We start from the raw sequence: 21,571 nt of genomic DNA, 5'->3' as shown, positions 1-21,571 counted from the left end.
TTCTATCATGAATCTCAGAAAGCAATCAATTCAAGTAATCACTAGATTATATTGAATCTCATCAAATTTTGAGCTGTATATATGAATTTGAGACAAGCTTTGTAGCACTTTGAGGGCATGCAGTTGACTACTCATGAGGGTAAAACCCAGATAGATGTTACTACTCTTGTTAAAGCATAGACCAAGGAGTTAGAAGTAGAACTCACTAAGAAAAGCCATAAGCTGCTTAGAGTAAGAAAACCGACAAACCAATTGGAGGTTAAGAAAGATATATATAATAAATGGAAGAGATAAGGAAGATAAAGACTCTGTGATTGGAATGGATCATTTGTGTATTTGAGATAGACAAAGAGAGGGTCTTAAACAAATGTGCAATAATAGGAGACTAGGTACCAAGCATGAGCATTGCTAGTGGGACCAGTGACTAGCAGCTACCATTTTCCCTTTTATATTTCCAGTGGAAGCAGGCAAGTGAAAATGAAGGAAGAGTTGATTTGCTAAGTGGGGTATTAATAATGTTTCTGTTCATTTGATAGGTTTGACAAGCACTGGTTTAGATGCTTTTGTATTATTGCAAGAACCACAATGGATGAAACTTTTACTGTGTGTGGTTTCTCTTTTCCTTTAAGATTTGAAGCTTTCTCAGTTATCTACTGTCTTGTCACTTATTTGGCTAGGAAAGCATGGAAAATGCAGGGTTCCATCAACCACTAGTGTTCATTTAATTAGCAGTTGAGAATTGAGATATCCTCCAACCCTGCCGTCACCAATTTTGGTGGTACTTGATAATCTATGAACCACAGTGGTTAGGTGCCAGTGAAGATAATACTAATAAAACAGCTTAAGAAGCTGTTTTGGTGTCATCTTCTTTTGTATCTAATGCTTTGTCAGATTTTATTAGACTTATATTCTTCTTTTGATAAACAGGATTATGAAAATACCAAGAAAACAGATTAATCTGATGTATTACTTTGGTCATCGACATGAACCAGGCAAAGGTAGCTTTCTTGGGGGCCATATGTACCTTTCGGTGTTGTCTCTTTCCCATAACTGTTTTCACCAAGGTCACCCAGAACTCCTAGGATTGGTGTTAGTCAAGCAAGATTGTCCATTTCAATTGATTACTTGAACCACTTGAACAAGCCAATGGTTGGTACATTCAAATTTAATCCGGGTTCGGTATCAAGAGTATTAACTAAATATTTGTCTCAAAGCAACAGATCTAAGAAGATATTTCATCTTTGATTTGAGCAGCTCACCTAATTGAAGCGTCCAAAACGAACAATGTCAAGATTCATAATTTCTGGATAGCCTTACCAGACTACGTGACAAACATTTGAAAGTCAGGTTTGGAAATGCCCATCTTTGTCGGCACAACTCACAAGTCACAAGAGCCTTAGAATTGGTTGAAAGTTGAAACCATAGAAATAAAACTGAGAGATTTCATAAAATCTGAGTGTTTTATTCTATAAAACAAAGGTCCTGCTGTAAGAAAGTTACATTGTCAAGTTATTTTACTGAGTTCTAAATGAAAATGAAATTTGATTCAACAACAACCAGGTGACAGTTTTAAATTGAAAATTGGCTGGAATCAGGATTGGATAGTTCCCGATTCTGATTCTGATGAAGCATTCACCCAATTCGAGTCTAATTACTCAAATCACTTGAAGCTAATTAGATGAGAGTTTTGATAACCACTAACTTTTCCCCATTATACACTTCACAATATCTAGAATGCGAAAATAATCATAAAATAAAGAAGAATGTTTGCCCTCAAGCCCATCTCTGCTCACCCGGTTACCGCCCGAAAGGTTGTTGCAGGGACTCCCACCAACAATTAGATCGAAGCCACCAAAAGAATTAATCAGCTGCTCTAATCTATCACCATTCAATTGTTGAACATCTGGAAAATCAATCAGTTTACCTGTCTGGTTAGTTTGCTCCCACCAGCTCCGCATAATATCTCTGCTAGTTTCCGAAATTTCAACTGAAACAACATTCTTTAGAGGGATGCCAAGCCGATGTAAAGCTACTTCAGCCCCACCAATTCCAGAGAAAAGTGATAAAAGGTTGATTCCATTTGGGAAAATATTCTTCAAGACAGATAGATGATAGGCTACTGTGTCAACCTGAAACAAAGTTCACATTTTCAAATAGAGAATTCATAGTATAAAGAGAACTCCATTTGAAAAGGATTCAGCTTTCTGATAAGAAGATTCATGGGAAAAAATATATATAAAATATGGATAAACCAAGGAATGCTGACCTGAAATGAATTACCCAATGCTTTAAGTCTGTCAGTTCTACTGATCCCACCGCCTCTTGTGTGGTTCTTAGGAAACCCTAATAACATTTCGATCTCATCAGGCTCAAGAGGGGCAACTTTATTCCTCCCAACCCAGACAAGATTCCATTTTCGACATTCATCAAGAATTTCCTTCTGGACCTTCAAAGGTGGAACACCTTCACTGGCTTCAAGGGCCCTACGTATCCTCTCAGTTAACTTGGCACTTGCAGTACAAGTTTGTACACAATTTAACTTTGTCCTTGGGTCCCATGAGGGCCACCATTTCTTCGTCAAGGGAAGAGCCTCATGTATTGTGCGTGGTTGAAGAGGTAAAATAGGATGTCTGTTGTGGATTGGTAGATTGTGAACGTAACCTCTCTTTCTTGCAGTTGCACAAAGATGTTGAGAATCAACAAACTCTGGCTCAATATCATATAAGAAACGTGAAATCGTTTTCCAAACGCCTTTCGGAGCAAGTGCCACATTTTCATAATAGAAATAAGGTGACCCACTGGCTGCCTCTGGAAGCGTTCTATGAATCAGGATGGGTGGTTCACCAGGCACCCCAAATCCTAGCATTGGGTTTGGAAGACGAATCGTCTCATCATCATCATCCAGGACTTTCTTTTCAAACCCCTTTTGCCTTTTCCTTTCCCACCTCTCATCATCAAAGGGTTGCCTCCTCTTGCTTCGAGGATCAATTTGGCTATGACTTGGGCCTGGCTGTGAAAACAAGTAACAGCCATATCCTTATGACAAACTCAACATAGACATACAATAAGGATAATAATTTTCAAAAGTGTTCCTTGATAGGTCTTAGAGCTATCCACTAGTCTTGCATTGGATTATAAACATACCTGATCATCCGGAGGTAAACGAGGCTGCTTCCACATTTGAACATCAGCTTCCCTTGCCATTTGAGCTGCGGATATGAAGTCAGTCAGCACCATAATTGAAGAGTCTGGACCTGCAAATGTTTTAAGTGATAAATAAGAATGAACACTGAAAATGGTTAAAAGCAAAGAAAGCTGTAATATATGGATGAAAAAAGTAATGCATAATTACATATATGGCTATGAATACTAGTTAAAAGGAATTCATAATGGCATCAGCTAATTATCATGATGACTATGGGCGAGAAACTACGTGCCACCAATTATTTTGGTTGAGATCATCCAGATTTTGTGCACAGCTTCGACTTCATCAAATTCTTTACAGATTTGGCACTTTATTTTTCACCACATTTTGAAGCACCAGTAAGTGGGAGAACTTGAAAGAGTTCCTCACCCACCTTGCCACAAACAGGGAGAACTTGTAAGGCAGATTTCCTTCATGAAGAAAATTTGGAGAACTTGCAAGGCTTCTTAAGCAAAATCTCCCTTACCCAGCTTGCCCCAGAAAGGGACTCTTCATGTAATCATGAATGGTTACACTAAGTAACCACCGTCTGACACGGACCATATAAGACAAGGGAAATGATATCATTACTTGATACCCGAATTTTTGTATTCCCATTTAGTCCTGAGAGGACAAAGAAGACTAACTCCTCTCACTGCGACCATGGCTACACAAAGCATTGACTCTGATTGGGCTGAAATTAAGAAGGAATATCACTAAGGTTGGGGGCATGAGATTCCTAAAGTTTAAGGCAGATCTAATGGTTAGATTGCCGTAAGTCTGCCATGAATTTTAGGTCTTTGAAAAAGTCTGAGATTCCAGAAAAATTACAGAAAATCAAAAAATATATGTATAAGGCTTAGGGTTTAGGGGAAGGATAAGGGATTAGTCTTCCTAGGGTTAGGGGGTGGTGAATAGAACTACAGATTGGATCAAAAGCTAGGGGAGTGGAGGGGAAAGATGTTTCCTAAAGGGATTGGGATTGGGAGAACTAGGGTTTGGGGATGCGGAGGGGTTGCCTCAAGCTAGGGAAAGGGGAAGAAGAGGCTGCAATCATCCTCTTTGCTTATGACTTATCGTTAGTTTTTAAAAACTTCACGTTTTTTTTCTTTTTTCATTCTATTCTTGGTTGTTGTAACCTATGATGTTTCTTGATCTTGTTTGAGTTTGATCACATGACTGCCTTGGTTTTTACATGTATATAACCGCACCCCACAGCATTTGGTTTTTTTGTTATATCCGCTCTCTAATCCCGCTGGCACATATGGGTATTATCTCTTAAGGGCTGTTTTCCCCCAGGCCACTAGTGTGTTCGGCATCAAGGCTCCGTTTGCCGAAAAATGGCCATCTCGCCGAGATCTGCCGAGTGGTCGAGTCCGGTTTCAGGGGCGAGATCTCGCCGAGGTGATCTCCCCCGAAGGGGAAGCAGAGGCCGGGTCGGGGGGGGTGGGGGTTGAGTCTTGATACTTACTTGAAGAAGGGAATGGAAACTTTGAAGATCTTCAATTGCAGAAAATTATAAACACGCAGCCACTCCCGAAAACAAAACAAACCCCCCCCCCCCCCCCCCGAATCACTAATTTGGGCCAAGAATCAAGCCCATTGGCACACCTAGTGGGCTGGCTGAACCCTACCATGGTATTTTGGTAATTTCCCACTTCTTTTGGTTATTATTTTAGTCTAATTTTCTTTATATTTTCTTGAGTCCATATCTAATTTTATTTCTTTAATTGAGTTAGTATTGAGAGTCCCAGCTAGAGTTGAAGTACCAATTAGAATCTATTTTCAATTAAGCTGCCTTTGGATAGCTTTTATTTTGCAAGTTACCTTCTTTTATTTGTTGTTGCCATTTATAGGTTGTAAAGGAGATCCTAGCCCATAAATGATTCCCTAGTTGAGTCAAGTTAGGTTTACAAGGTAGAGTCTCAAGTCTTTTTTTCTCCAATTGTAAGGCTACATATAGCCTAACTTGCATCATTGTAAAGGAAGTTGAATCTGAGATTTTGAGCAAATTGTTGTGGTCTTCTTGGGAGGGCTAGGGCAGGTGTATAGACCATCTTCTTCAAAGCTTCTCCATGTTCTTGTAACAGTTCAACAACAAACGGCAGCTCTACAGCCATCAACCACTTGTAAGTCCAGCCCCCATCCACTCCTTCCTCTACTGAAATTCTCCCCCTCCCTACCTCTTTATTGTGCAAACTTCCCCAGCCCTCCCCCACCCATAGAAAAAAATTTCGAGGGAAACTCAAGTTTCGACCAGGTGAAAATGAGAAACCTAGGTGGGAGACTAGGAAATTTCGAGGAAACTTAGGACTTTTTGTGTAAGTTTCGACATGAAGTTTCAATAGGTTTTAGGGAGTATTTTACGGTGGGACTCTGCAATTAAGTTAATTAGAGTTTAAAGAACACATTGGCTGTATTTTGCTAAAAAAAATCAATGTACATAAGATCAATGTAGAGTTGTCTGAGAAGTACACTATAAACTTTACTACTTAAGTACATAACATTCAATATATAAAATCTAACTTCAAAACATCAAATACAAAGTAACTGACAATAAAAGGAAAGTACAACTCAGTGCCAAGAGGAGTGCCTCGGTGGATCCATCATATAAGCTGAGCAGTACTATGCATGTAAACATCTTCTCATCCAACCAACGAACATAGACATTCCATGACATTTTATGCCTATGGTTGTCAAGGTAATCGACAATTGTAACTTTATAAGTGTTGAAAAAGCCAATTGTGGTAGAATGGCTTATTGTGATCAATGTGATCTCAAGCCCTCTATTTATAATAAAGTGGAAATAACACTATTACATAAATACCCTTACTTGGGTAACAAGAAAATAGAAAATTACATGAATACAAACTCTAAAAGAGTTGGACTCCTAGTAAACTCCAACACTCCCCCTCAAGTTGAGGCATAGATGTTAGTCATGCCCAACTTGCCTACAATAGGAAGGAAATCTCCTTCTTTCAAACCCTTAGTGAAAACATTTGCCACTTGGTCTCCAGACCTCATAAAAGGCATGCAGATAAGCCTTTGTTCTAGCTTTCCTTTGACAAAAAACCAGTCAATTTCAATGTGCTTAGTTCGATCATGTTGCACCGGATTATTAGCAATACTAATAGCAGCCTTGTTGTCACAATATAGCATCATATTGGAACTTGGACTTCAAGATCTTGTAGCAAGCCTTTAAAACATAGTAGCTCACAAACTCCACGAACCATAGCTCTATATTCAGCTTCGGTACTGGATAAAGCTACCACATTCTGTTTCTTACTTCTCCAAGTAACTAGATTACCTCCAACAAAGTTACAGTAACCTGAAAATTGACTTCCTGTCTGGAGATCCAGCCCAGTCTGCATCAATGTATGCTTCTACTCTTAGATTATCAATGGGTGACAAAAGTATTCCTTTTCCAGGAGTTCCCTTCAAATATTGTTTTTCCTAGCCTACGGCAAATTCGATCGATAGAAGAAGCCCCAAGTCTAATGGAACTCTACAGTGATTTGATCGGGATCACAGGGACTTCCACAACGGAAACTGAGACTTAAACACCAGAAACTGAGAGAAAAATTCAGAGGTAAACTCACTGTTTTAAGAGTTGAGGCACAGGAAGCAGCGGCAGTAGCAGCGTCTGTTCTACTGCTTTCTCTCCCCCTTTTTTTTCTCTCGATGGCGCAGGAAGCAGCAGCAGTAGCAAGAGCTGTAGAAGCAGCGGCAATAGCAGCAGGAAGCATGGTTCTTCTTCTCTTCTTCTTTCCCTCTTTTTTTTCTTTCGGGTCTTCGAGTCAGAACTGAAACGATACTGCAGCGGCAGGAAACTGAAGAATGATTTTTTTTTTCTTTCTGGTCTTCGAGGCGGAACTGAAATGAAGTGCAGTGGCAGGAACTGAAGAACGATAATAAACCCAATTGCAATGGGTTTGAAAAGGAAAAGAAAATTTCAGAAGAAGGTCCTGTCGGAACTGGAGAACGATAGTAAACCCAATTGCAATGGTTTGCGATGGGTTTGAAAAAAAATTCAGAAGAAGATCCTAATTGAACTTAGGCTCTTATGTCATGTTCAAAAAGCCGATTGTGGTAGAATGGCTTATTGTGATCAATGTGATCTCAAGCCCTCTATTTATAATAAAGTGAAAATAACACTATTACATAAATACCCTTACTTGGGTAACAAAAAATAGAAAATTACATGAATACAAACTCTAATAGAGTTGGACTCCTAGCAGACTCCAACAATAAGTCTAGTCATCAACATGCCTAAGATAACTAATCTGAGGGAATACACAATTTGGATAGAGAAGTCCTGATGGAGGGGTATTTGTCATGGTATTTGGGAAAACATGAAAGAAACAAAAAAAAAAATTTGAAAATATGGGAAAGCTATGAAACTTATAGGAAAAAATTCTCGATTTCGATGAAATTTCCCATGTTTCCCATGAAATTTGGGATTTTTTTTTCTCATGAACCAGCTGGTCCAGTTGGGTTGAACCAGGTTTTGACAAGTTTCGATAAATTTCAACGTTTCAATTGAAACTTGGGATTTTTTTCGGTCCCCTAGTTTTTCGTTTCGAGGTTCCTAAAATGGGCAAGTTTCGACTGAATTTTGTTCTATGCCCCCACCACGGCATCAACCCTAGGATCCAACCCCACCCTCCTCCACACCCCGTGGCACCCCTTCCCTTTTCTTTCTCCCATTTGGTCCCCTCTTTCCCCTTTTATTTCTTGTGGCAGAACTGAATTTCTGAAAAGAAAAGAAAGAAAAGAAAGAAGAATAAAGAGAGAAGAAGAAGAGAAGAAGAAAGAAGAAAGAAAGAGAAGATCAAGAAAATGCCCAAGAACTTAACAAGATCCCAAGAAACCTTCCCAGGAACCTTTCCAACACTTGACAAATCAACCCATAAGGCCATAACATCCCCATAACCCTTCTAAACCTATCCACTACTTTTCGTTCAACCCTAGGGTGATTTTGGGTCTCTAAAAACCATCCCAAAGGGATTTGTTAAAACCCTATCTCAAACCATACTCATAAAGATCCTAGTTCACCCCATTTCTCTCCCTATCAACCCTAGTTCATCCCAAATCTCTCAATAGAACTTTAAACCCATCCCAAATTTATTTTCAACCAAATTCTACAGCCCATTGAAATTTTGTTAATCCCAATCTTTTCCCAAAGCCCCAATTTTCCCAAACTTAACCATCCCAGCTAGGTCTGTTAAGATCTCCCATTCTGAGGTTTGGTAATTACTTTGCTGGTTCACAAAAGGAAAGGATTCTGGGCTAACCCTAATTCTAGGGAAACAGTCACAAAACCCTAACCCTAGAATTGTGGTTACAGCAGCAAGTCTTCCCTCCTAGGTAAACCCACTACTCTGCTCTTGGCACCTTCAAATTCTCAATTTTTATGATTCATCAAATCTGTCTTTTAGCTAGAGAGGATTTATTTATAGCCTTACATTAATGAATTCACACTAGGACTCCTACTTAGAAGGTGATCCTAACTAGGACTCTAATTGGACAAAGGATTCTCACTCCAAGGATTCTATCATAAGTCATCTAGAATGATCCAATTTACAAAATAAGAGTAGATCTAAACTCCTTGTAAGAAGTGGACTACCACTAACGGAATCCCTCTCTAATTGGGACTCCTACCTTAACTAGCAGTCTTCAATAACTCAATGAAGACAAATCCAAACTGAAAAAGGAAAGTAGATCTGTAATCCTACAAACATTCTGGTCTCAACAAAAGGACTCCTTCGCTAATTAAGACTCCTAGGTAGACTAGGACTCTTTCATAACTTAACAAACAAGGACTCAAATAACAAAATAAAAGTAGGTATGGACTCCCAAGATTATTCTACATTCAACTAGATTCATCAGGACTCCAAAAGGGAATGAAAAATGACCAATTTGCCCCTGGTTAGGTTCGGCCTTCCTGGAGGGGCTGCAGGAAAAGGGCATCTCTTTTTATTTTTGTTGGGGGGGGGGGGGGGGACGTGGTTCCATCTGGTTCCATCAGCTAACTATATCAGAATTACCCCTGATCTTTCCCAAAAGTTAACAATAAGTGATCAACATCAGCAGCATAGTTACAAGTGCCCCCTTACCCCCCCCCCCCCCCAAAAAAAAAAAAAAGCCCTATTATGGCAGTATTATACCATAGTTCCCTCCAAAGAACTTCAGTGAAGTCAAAGAGCCAGTAAATCATACCAAAGATGATGGGAAAAACCTTATTGGCAGATAATATACATTACTTCCCTACGCTATTTTAACTAATCCCCTATCTGCTACCATAAAGCACCTTATGACGAAATTCTCATATCCCTCACATGTTCTCCACTCAGAAAGCAACTCATCTGTGAAACAGATTCATAAAACAAAGCTTCTATTCAGCTAAAAAAAAAGAGGATATTAATAGAAAAAAATAATAAAATATACTACATTCAGCATTAATACCACAGCTTTCACAAATCGCCACCTTCAAATATATTGCACAAAAAATGGCTACATGATTATTAGCATTAATATCAACTTAATACACACCACATCTATCAACAGCAGCTGAAGCCTCCTCAATGTAGTAGCCCATGTCAACCAACAGCAACACCTTCTTCTCCTTGTCAGACAAATGATCCATGTTTTTCTAGAAAGAGAAACAGTTAAATCACAAACAGGAGGCAACATCAAAGGAAAGCAAACACGAAGATAAACTTCATGGAAATAACAAGAAATGGCAACAAAACTCATTCTCAAATATTTTTGGGGAAGGCCCAGCTACCTATGGGACACATCCAAAATATTATCAAGCAATTTGGCAAATACTTAAGAAGAACAAAAGGAAATCTATCCAAAGGTAAAATATCATCTCACTGTGCCTTGTGAAGTAGTTCACTTCACTACAATTTTTATATCCTCAAAACACTGTTATTCAGTTTAAGTGGAAAGATTATCCTTGCAAAGCCACTTTCAAGTATTACCGTACTAAATCCTTCTCCAGCACTGGTATCAGCTCTCCTCCCTTCCACCGGAAGCCATCTGCACTCTGATATTTGAGTTATAAACAAGCTAGATCTGCGAGTAGAAGAATTATGTGTATTGCAGGGTCTCTTCTAAAAACCAAACTTAGCAAAACTCTCTCCCTTGTTCTTCCTGTTCTCCTCTGTTCTTCTGTTCTTTAACTGGGTACAGATCCTGATTTCTAACATGGCATCAGAGCTGCTGTGATCAGCTAAGGAATTTTCCATTCTTCTCCTTGAATCAGGTTTTCCTTTTATTTTCTTTTTTCTTTTGTTTTGTTGTGAAGCCAGCAATCGTCACCTTACATATGCTTTAGATCCTTCTTCACAGAGATATATGAAGTGATCTATTTTCAGCTGCTATGATTGAAGACCTCAGAGAAGCCTAGCCTTATTCAGATCGAGCTCTTGCCACAGATAATTCTGCAAAGGTAGAGAATTCTTAAGTAGGGAAGCGTGGCCTTTTACTCAAAGTTTTATTCTCTCTTTCGGCAGATTGGGCATCTGCAAGTTGAAGAGACTCTGAAAGAGTATGTTCTGTTGAACTGAAGTAAATAAAAAGAAAATTTTCTTTTTCTTTCCTGTTTCTGGTCCTACCTCCCCCCTCCCCCACCCCCACCCCCACCCCCCAAAAAAAGGAAAAAAAAGAACAGAATGATATATATCCAAATCTTCTCTGGCTCTCTGGGATGCAGTATTTACTGACTAAATGTTAAGATTCGAGTTCACTAGTGATTGATAACCTATTAACACAATCAACTTCAGCCCTTTCTTATTATCCTTTTCACCTTCCCCCCCCCCCCCCCCCCCCCCCCCCCCCCCCCCCCCCCCCCCCCCCCCCCCCCCCCCCTCCCCCCCAAACCCCTGGCTTCATTCCCTCAATCTCTTCCTCAGATTTCCCCCCCCCCCCCCCCCCCCCCCCAATTAGCACTCCGACACCAGTCCCTGCCCGACTTACCTTCTAAAAACCCTAAAAACTTGAAACCCTAGATTTACCATCCTTCTTATTATCACCCTATTTTCCCTCCAAAAGTAAGACACTCAATAACTCCCAAACCACTCATCCAAAATCATTGAAACTTGAAAAGATTATTCTAAGGATCAAAATATAAATTCCTTTCAAGTTTTATCCCATTCCCCTAAGTTTTCATCCATCTCAAATCTACCCCATATCAACGAATTTATCAACCTCCCATGGGATGGTTAAATTAAATTTCATACCCTAAATATCCTTACACCTTTATCCATCTATATCCCATCAAACAAACCAAACCCCAAGTAGGGAGTTAGAACAATTGTTATGAACCAAATGGGGAACAACCACCTATACATGATTCACCCTAAACCCAAATTTCAAGGAACCCTTTCTTGGTCCCATATGAGTTGGTTCTCTTAAAAGATCCTAGAAGAACTGGCCCTCATTCACCTGAGGCTACATCACATACCGTCCAAAATTCCCAATTTGACTCATGAGAGGACTCCTAATCGAACTCTAGAGCATTTTATTAAGTAAATAAATTAAAAACACCTAGCTATTATCCTAATATAACTCAAACACTCAATTGAATTACTAACCTCATGTGTTATTATTACCCCAACGTTAGGAGCTTATAATTTAGATCCATTACATCAATAAACCTAGAAATCATGGTGAGAGATTTCGCAAGATGTCTCGCCTTTTAGTTAAACAGAGATGAGATAGGAGTCGAGTTCTGCAAAATGGGATATCTTGCCATCTTGCTAGATCTTTGCCCCTATATCTTGCGAGATGGCAAAATACCCCTTTTTCTAGTTGATCCAAGTAAAAACCCCCAATCTCATACGAGAGATGTGCCTATCTCTCGCTCCTCTCTCTCACTAATATCTAGCCCATCTCACTAGAAAGTTGAGTTTTGGCTGAAATTTTTTGGGGATTTAACTGGATTTCAACTAAAAATCGAGATCTCGACTGAGATGGCGAGATCTCGGTCGAGATATACAAATTTTCTGACGTAAACTTGGTGGCCCATCTAGGTGGGTTTTAAGGCCCCAGTTGGGCTTAAACTTGGTATTTAGCTTATTTAAGGCCTTTTGAACACACTGGTGGCTTTAGATTTGTGAGAAAATAAGCCTAAGTATGTCTTCTAAGTCAACCCTATGTGTAAAACCAAAATGCTATGAAATGCAAGGTTAAACAACATGTAATGTAGATATATCAAGTAATTTATGTTATCAATTATCAAGTACAAATACATTACACATCAAACTATCAAAGAACTTAAATGTCTTCAAAATCTTACAAGCATAAAAAATTTTAGACTTTTAGTAAGTCATAAATCATAATCCATAAGTTTACAATTACAAGAGTACAAGAGTAACAAGATTACAAGACAGCAAGAGTATCACTCAACATTCTGAACGGTTGCCACATATGACTCCCAAGTCAACTCATCACTATAGTATGTCACATATCGGTTTAAATGTCACATTAAATTTGTTTCCATGAAAGTGTAGATCAAAGCTAGTAGATCAACATATATTTATACTAGACTCACCCACCCATTGTAGAACATTCTATTTGAAAAAATTCAATTGGGGAAAAATCTTACCTTTGTTGAAGATCTAGTTGAAATATGCTTAAATGATGGTAATCTGATGTTGTAGATATGTTAAGGATGTTTAGAAGTTGAATCCCCAATAAATTCCGGCCAAAAATCAAGTTTTCAACAAGTTTTGAGGGTTGCAGCAAGAGACAGACGAGATATACCTCTCTTAAGCAAGATAGGGGGTTTTAAAACTCCCTAAACCAGATGGTTGGACCAGAGATGGCGAGATCTCGCTGAGATGTGGTGAGTTCTCCCATCTCTCAGATCTTCTCTCCTCTCGTCTCACTATCTCAAAATAGCGAGATATCTCGCGAGATCTCCCACCATGAACACATGTACAACATCAAATTAGCATCATTCAAACTCATTTCAACTAGATCTTCAACAAAGGTACAATTTTCCCCAAATTTTTATTTTTATTTTTTCAAATAGCATGTTTTAGAATCGGTGTGAGCATAGTGTAAATATAAGTTGATCTACTAGCTTCGATCTACACTTTCATGGAAACAAATTAAACTTTTTGTTATCTACTCTTGTGAACTTATGACTTATGGATTATGATTTAAGACTTATTAGTTACTAAAACTTTCTAATGGTTGTAAAATTTTGAAGACATTAAGTTCTTTGATGTATTTGATAGTTGATACAATAACTTTTCATTTACATACATTAAATATTCTACATTACATGTTATCTAACCTTGCATTCCCCAATCTTGCAGCATTTTGGTTTCACACAGAAGGTTGACTTAGAAGACATACTTAAGGTTATTTTCTCACAAATCCAAGGCCACCAGTGTGTTCAAAAAGCCTTAAATAGGCTAAATACCAAGTTTCATCCCAACTGGAACTCTAAAACCCACCGAGATAGGCCACCAAGTTGACCCCAAACAAAATCACACATCTTGACCGAGATCTTGGTTTTTCAAGGTAGCGAGATCTCGCTCAAGAGCAGGATTTTCTACCATGCTAGAAATAAGAACCCTAAGGTCTATAGGACCCACCCAGTACCAAAGTAAAGTCTTTTGGGGGCTCAATTGGACATTAATAGCATCTAAATTCAGAAGATTATTCAAGAAAATTAATTTTCAGGTTTTTGGGCCTACAGCTCAAGAAGAAGCCACCACAATACTTCAAGTATAATTGCAGTTTGGGGCACATGAAAATACCATGTGCCTTGCCTAGTCACCATGATGGGATACGCCATACCATGCAACATTCTCCTAATGTCACTCTTTCATTCTATCACTCCCTACAGTAAAATATTGCATAACCATTTATGGAAAATATATTCAATGATGCATATAGGGAATAAGCACATCCATTCACTCAAGTTCTGTGTTCTCAGCAGAAAAAATCCATGCACAAAACAGTGCATATGACAAAACCACTAAATGATCCATAAACTTTATGTAATCTTAGTTTTTCTGATCTAATATTCTCTCCTACATAACATTGTGTGGTAATGAACTAGGCAAACCTAAAAGCTGGGGAGAGGGTGAACCTACCTTATCACCAAGAGAGTCATTCCCATCTGACAGCTCATCAAGAAAATCATCAACATTATCTATAGAGCAGATATTAGAATCATCACCACTGTCAGAAGAATCCACATCAGGAATAACACTCTGGCCTTCTGGAGGTGACTTCTCAAGAGCCTGCACTCACATAAAAAATAAATTCAGTTTATGCACCGAAACATCATTAAAATAGAATAACAAGAGCCCAGCAGCTTCTTGCAAGTTGCAACCAAAAAAGCATCTAAGGTCCAAGATCAGTTTTTAACTTCACCAAAAAGCTCAAAGTTAAGGTGGCAAGATTAAAAGCTCCACTGGTTCAATTTTATTCAGGACCTCTGTGAATTGCAAATTTCAACCCAATAGTTATTTGCTAAAGATAAAAAGGGAGACTTGTTTCTTATGCACAAGAACAATTCCACTATGAACCCCAGGAAACAAAGGGTAAGTTCCCTTTTCACCCGCAACAAAGGAACATCAATCATGAGATTGTCATATTGGAAGAAAGCAAAGGCACATGATCATTTTGAGCCTGTCAACTCAACTGCCACATGAAAATAGCAGATGTTTGTAGAATGAAGGGAAAAAAATAAATATGAACAAATTAGAATCCATTGGGGTGATACCATGGAGGCATAAACCATTTCCATGACAAACATGTTGCACTGGTGCCAGTGGCAAAAGTGGCAAAAACCAACACAATGGAGGGATTGAAGGTCATTGTTGTATGGATCAACCAATTGCATAGGATTAATATGAAGCCATTGTGAATTCTCCTGCTTCTGTAGCATATTAGTTCAATCCATACTTGCCAATATATATTCTCAATCAATTTTTTTCTTTGTATTCACAGAACAAGACATCAAAGGATTCAAGAAAATTTTGCTACATACCAATATATCAAAACCACTAAGGCACATAAACGGAATAAACCTAATCCAACCATTGTTTAAAAAATAAAAACAAGAAAAAGAACACACCAAGGAGTCTCCGAAAAGAGGGGGAAGATTAACCCACCGTGTATGTTAGCAGTGCTTCCAATATTGTCTCTGTGTTTCCTTCTCCTAAAAAAGATATTATGGAAGACTTTTTAGTGAAACGTCTCATTACAAGAAGACGAGATCTTGATCAGAAATTCAAATATTTACCATTTTCCTTGATTGCTTTAGCCACCAAACTTTCAGAAAATCCCATTCCAACAAAATGACGAGTCAAGTTGAAGTTGGAAGGGCCATTTGCCGGTGAGGAATCGACCTGGGGCAGGACAAAGAAAATAAACAGTAAACATCAAAAAAGATAAGACCAGCTGCAATGATCCATTTGCTTATCCTTAATGCAGGTAAGTTACAGTTAACTGAAAGTTTCTTTGGGTGAATATGTAACCTGAAAGTTATTGCAGGATGTTTGGAAATTAACTATCAAGGGGGAACTTAAGATGCAGTTTCTAAGGCAAGTTAAAAAGTTAGGATTGTCACTTGAGAAAGGATTATAGGAGCTCTAAAGGCAAAAAATGCTGACAACAGCAGAAAAATGGAAAAGATAATGAAAGAAGAAAGAAATAGATATATGCAGCAGGTTTACTCCCATGGGGCTCCCACAGTCCACCATAAGATCCAAAGAAATCCATCACAAATGATGATAGAATGCATCCACCATTAAAATAAATGACTATGAATACACGAGAAGTGAATACCCATAAAATTGTATCATTGCCAACAATAAGAATCTAATCAGTCTACAAATTAATTTATCAATCAACTAAAAAAATATATTAAAATAAGTGACTGCATACATATAAGGAGAGCAAAGAGCCATAAATTCACATCATCATGACTAATAAGAATCTAATCAATCTCATTAGTATTTGCATTTAGACTCTTTGCATACTAACAACTTTTTTTTTATGGTAAAGCATACTAATAACCAATGAATGCTTCTTTACAACTCTAAATAAAATTAAAATAGTGAAACCTTGGTCTCGTCATAATGCTAACCAAACACTTTTTACACAAGACACCACAGATTCAAAGATCTTTCAAACAACACCAGTCAGTAAATAAAATAATCACAATAATAATAAAGCAAAAAGGTTTTTTTTACTCCAGAAGATTGGTCCAAAGAAAAGGGAGAGAAATAGCACCCAGTCTCAACATTGAATTCAAAAGATAAAGCAATATCAACTGAAAGTCATAACTAAATTTAGACATCAACTGACATCATAAAACTAATCCAAAAAAATAAAAATTTGAACAGACAAATAAATCTACAATAACGATGTAACCAGGATTGGCAACCATAGGACACTTCATATTTTAGGCCTAAATTCAGCCCACAATCATGCAGCACCAAGACCAGGCCAAATTACCCTTGGGGGTGTTCTGGTTATTTTACCACTTCCCCTTGATGTCAAAGTGGTCTAGTCTGATTCCCCTTAATTTTAGGAGTCCATATATTTTTGTCTTGTCCTAAGAGTCCTTGGTTAGCAAGTTACAAAGAGTCGTTTGTCCATTAAGAGTCTTAGTTGGAATCCAATTCCAAGTAGGTTCCTTTTTAGAGTTGATTTGCAAGTTGTAATTATTTAGGAACTCTTACTTAAGAGTACTTTTCTAATTTAAAAAGTTAAGTCCAGTTGTAAATTTGTAATACGGAATTCTAATCCAAATTGGGTTCCCTAAGTTGAGTCCAAGTAGGTTTTCTAAGTTCATTTCAAGTTAGTTTTCTTTATTTATAGTCCAAGGAATTGTAATACGGAATTCTAATCCAAATTGGGTTCCCTAAGTTGAGTCCAAGTAGGTTTCATAAGTTCATTTCAAGTTAGTTTTCTTTATTTATGGTCCTAGTTTAATTTTCCTTCAATGCAAGGCTATAAATAGAGCATTTGATCGTTGGCCAAAAAAGAGAGGCTATAAATAGAGCCACCCCCCACCCCCATGTAACAAATCAGTTGATGATTAATTGAATAAAAACAGAACTGAAAGAAGACTTTGGAAGTTGTGGGCTCCTAGGAGGAAGCCCAGGGCTTTAGAGTTTGTGATTTCCTGGAATTTCCAGAATTTTCTCTTCTTCTCCAAAGCCTGCAGCACCTCTACTAGATGATCTTCTTCAGTTGTTTCAAGTACAGCAGTTCTACAACAAGTAAGCAAATATCCAGCCCCTCCAACCTCTCTCATTCTTCTTCTTCTTCTCTATGGCACCATAGCAAACTCCCAAAACCCTAAAATTCTAGATCTCCTAATCCCTGCCTCCAAACTCTATCCCCTTTTGAGAACAACCTGTCGCCATCCCAAGTAACCTTCAACCTTGATAAGAACCTTAGCCTCAACCCCTAAACCCTAGAACCACCTTCCCCTAGTCTCCAACTAAACCCTAACCCTAGGACTGAATCTGACTTATAGAAAAACAATTGTAGCTTCACTTTCAGTCTACATTCCTCAGTATAAACCCCTGGCCAAAATTATTTGTCACTTCCCTAAACCTTAGGAACCCTAAATCTTGAAAAATTAAAACCCTAAATTTCAAACCCTAGACTTTGAGGATCAAATCTGAAACTGTAGTTAACAGAATCAGGTTCACTCCTCTAACTTCCTAGAAACAATCTGACAGAACCCTTTTACCCCACCATCAGCGCCCTAACAGTCCCTACACCCTTGAAACCCTAGTGCAGGGTTTAGGAATCAAAGCCCCTAAGCCCCAGTCATAATTGAGCATATACAGCTGCTGTCCAGCAAGAATTGATTGGGAATTGACCTAAAGCAGCAAGGTTAGAACCCTCATTTGTTGCAGATTCTCATAAACAGGATCCTGAAGACTGGCCCAGACCTTGGGTTACATCAATTAGTATCGGAGCTAGCATCAATCAGTAGTAGTCAAAACCATGGATGAATCAACATACTATTACAAAGGAGGAAAAGAACTTGAAGACCCCTATGACAAGGGATACCTTGACTAAGTCCCCCATATCAATGTCATATCAAAGATGCTCATAGCAGAAACAAAAGGAGAAGATTGGAGGAGAAGTTGTATTTTCTACACCAGGCTCATATCAGGTGAACATAAGGCTCTGGTAATTGTTGATAGTGGTAGTAGTCCTAATGTGGTGCTTGAGGGATTTGCAAAGAGGGCTAATCTCAAAACTGAGAGGCATCCCCAACCTTATAGCATCTCCCGTCTAAACAATGATAGATCAGAAGTTACCCAGAGGTGCCTAGTCCCCATCAGTCTCCATGCCTACGCTAAGGAGGTTTGGTTTGATGTAGCACCAGTGAGATTGTCTAATATTATCTTAAGGAGACCCTGGTTGTATGATAATGATGTAGCTATCATGGGGAAGGAAAATACATGTAAGTTCATGCACAAAAGCCAAAAAATAACACTCTTGCCCATGAACCTGCCAGGAGAAATCACAATGAAACAGGCCCCCAAAAGAAATCAGCAGACAAAGGAATATGCAGGACCCAGTCAAGAAAGCAGCCAAACCACCACCACAATCACCAAGACGGATCTCCACTACCAGTAGGTGAACCCTGTCCACTGATCCGCGAGCTTCTTCTTGAATTAATATCAAAAATTGATACAAACAACAAGGATAAAATAGAGAACGACCAAGGATTGACTCAAGCCCTAGATGACAAGGTCATAACAGCTGAAGGAGAGGGTCTGGGCCAATCTTCAGGATCCTCCCTAATTGAACCTGCAGCAAATTAGGGTTTAAACCCTTTCTGTTTGGATTAAAATCTCAGCAGACAGCAGTTGTTTATACACCAAATACCCTGTGGATAGATTGATCTGAAGCCCAAGTCTTCGGGTCGAGTTTAGGGCACTCTAGGGTTAATTAGGAAGGGCTGTAGGGTTCTGCCAGGTTAGATTTAGGTCTGGAAATTGAGGGAAATATTCTTCTTTAAGGAAAATTATTATTGCAAAATTCTCACAAGTTAGGGCTTTTGTGTTCTCAGGGTTTCTAGGGTTAAGCATGGGATGGTTCAAGGGCTCAATTAGGTCAGATTTTGTTGTTCTGTAAATTCAGAATAGGTCCTAAGAGGTTATGATTTCAAAAATAGGTCTCGCAGTTGGATTAGGACTCTTGAGGTTTTGGCTAGGATTAGGGTTTGGAGGGTGGTAGAGATGGTGTAGTAGAAGGTAATCCTAAAAGGGTCTAGGGTTTGGGAGTTCTAAGAGTTTTAGCGAAGCTAGATGATGTGAACATGAACTTGCCCCTTGGCTGAAACCCTAACTGGGACCACAAGATGCCCCTAAGAAGCCTCCCTAGGCTGGCTGAATCCTCTAGGAGGGCTATTTTGGGCATTTTCAGCCAGATTTAGTTCCTGGAATTAATTCCAGTAATTTAAATTTAATTCTAAAGTCCAGTTGGAAGTCTTAATTTGAGTTGTTTTTTTTTTTTTTTTTTGGCCCCTTTTTTTTTTGGTGTGGGTGGTGCCCCCCCCCCCCCCCCCCGTGGGGGCCCCTTTTGTTTTTGGGGGGGTGCGCGCGGCCGCCCCCGCCCCCCCCCCCCCATGCAATTTCAGAACGCACTTTTGAAACCAAACGAAACCAGTGGGTACCAAATCATTGGTTTCGGTCGATCCATTTCCCTATTGGGTCGAATATGGGTGCCCCCCCTTCTTTCGGGTTTCGATCACCCTCTTTCGATCGAACTCAAACTTGGTTTTTGGTTTAGTGAACCGGCTGAACCAGCCGGTTCAACGTTATAAAAGTCATCATCTTCGATCGAAACTGGGGCGCGAGGCATTTCCGGAGGTTTCACCATTTTTCACCTTTTTTCATGGTTTTGCATGATTTCAGTAGATTCAAGCACTCCTTTGGTGAAATCGGCACTTGTTGGTGGATTATTTCAAAGTTTGAAGCTCTATTGAAGGTAACCTAGCTTTGAATGGTTTAGTGAACGTAGTTTCCTTGCTTTTAGCTTCATTTCCTTGGGTTTTTAGCTTCATTTCCTTGCTTCTCTTCTTTCCCCTTGCTTCTCTTCTTTCCCCTTGAAATTCTTGTGTTTTCGCATCGAGTCTTGCTCAGTTGGCTCATGTATTCCATTTACAGCTTTAAAAAATTAAATCTTTAGTTTTTAGCATGCTTAATAGATGTATTCCATTTACAGCTTTAAAAAATTAAATCTTTAGCTGTTTAGCATGCTTAATAGATGTATTCCATTTACGCTTTAAAAAATTAAATCTTTAGCTGTTTAGCATGCTTAATAGAAGACTTCGAGTATGTTCAAGTTGGAATGTTCAATGTTGGATGTCTGAATTTTGATCCAGAAATTTTGGTACATAACTTGTTAATGAAATATGCCATTATCTTGTTCTCTCTTCTCTATTGTTGTTCACTTGTTCCATTATAGTGCAAGCTTAAATTGAAGAATTTTTCTTAGTTTTTGTATTTAGATTTTAGATGTTAAACGTTAAAGTATTAATGCTTTGATTAAAATTTAAGTGTTGGACTGTTGGGTTTCTATTTTAAGTTTTTAACGGTGATTATTAAATATTATGTATGTTTGTATCAGAATTCAGATTCGGGCACAAGCTTTTGAGTTTTGAGTTGGAGATTCGATAGAACACAATGTCCACATAGCTTGGCGCATGGTAGCCTCCGACGATGATAGGAAGTCGAGTGTAAATATTGTTTGAAAAGATTGGATCGTGGGGCCACTAGACTAAAGATCCATCTACGGGGGACCGCTGTGGTTGGATGCCCCAATGTCCCTTATGGTTAAGTGGCAATGGCAAAGTATGTGAAAGGAGGGCAGAGAAAGGCACAAAAGAGCAAAGAGGATCCCGGGCGCTTGGGGCTTCCGTCCCTGATGCATCATCCCCAGGGCGGTGAGAGAGTACTCGTGGTAGGAGTCTTATGACTCGATGAGATCGGAGGACACGGAGCCGGGTGGTCTCCGGAGATCCGGTTGGGAGGGCAGTGGAGGCCTCCGTGAGGAGGAGCCGAGTACCGAGAGTCGGCCCATTACCATGGGCCCCACGATCACGACCTAGTGCCACATCTCCGCTTCTCCCATTGAGGCCGATCCCGATGTGCGATACTACGCACCATCCCGACTTGTTTGCAGGCCACCAACGATTAAGCATATGTGGGGTATGTGAGACAGTGGGGATGGCCTTTTCTAGTGGGCATTATATCACAAGTTCCGCATGCTGCACGGCCTTTTATCGGCGATGGTGGATGAGACTCCTGACGTGGGGTGGTTGGGCCAACCCCATACGAGATATATAATGTATATCTCCCACGGCATAAGGAAGAG

The 21,571-nt window shown here is 39.2% G+C and overlaps 1 protein-coding gene across 1 annotated transcript in view; it reads right to left on the bottom strand.

Annotated features, from left to right (window-relative positions):
* Positions 1–1,016: 1,016 nt before the first annotated feature.
* LOC149007053 (DNA (cytosine-5)-methyltransferase DRM2-like) overlaps positions 1,017–21,571 on the bottom strand; it is a 29,204-nt gene continuing 8,649 nt past the window's right edge. Inside the window, exons 5-11 of the mRNA XM_089167010.1 lie at positions 15,459–15,564; positions 15,328–15,374; positions 14,302–14,451; positions 9,737–9,836; positions 3,145–3,254; positions 2,267–3,010; positions 1,017–2,129 (exon numbers count right to left, since the gene is read on the bottom strand). Of these exons, the coding sequence (XP_089023136.1) occupies positions 1,698–2,129; positions 2,267–3,010; positions 3,145–3,254; positions 9,737–9,836; positions 14,302–14,451; positions 15,328–15,374; positions 15,459–15,564 (1,689 nt within the window). The 3' untranslated portion in view covers positions 1,017–1,697. The remainder of the gene's footprint in view (positions 2,130–2,266; positions 3,011–3,144; positions 3,255–9,736; positions 9,837–14,301; positions 14,452–15,327; positions 15,375–15,458; positions 15,565–21,571) is intronic.

Source organism: Hakea prostrata, chromosome 8, assembly GCF_041222555.1.
Source record: "Hakea prostrata isolate BN-2017 chromosome 8, UWA_Hpros_2, whole genome shotgun sequence".
Classification (NCBI taxonomy): Eukaryota; Viridiplantae; Streptophyta; class Magnoliopsida; order Proteales; family Proteaceae; genus Hakea; species Hakea prostrata.
The sequence above is the reverse complement of the archived record's forward strand: the minus strand, read 5'-3'. Positions and strand labels throughout refer to the sequence as shown.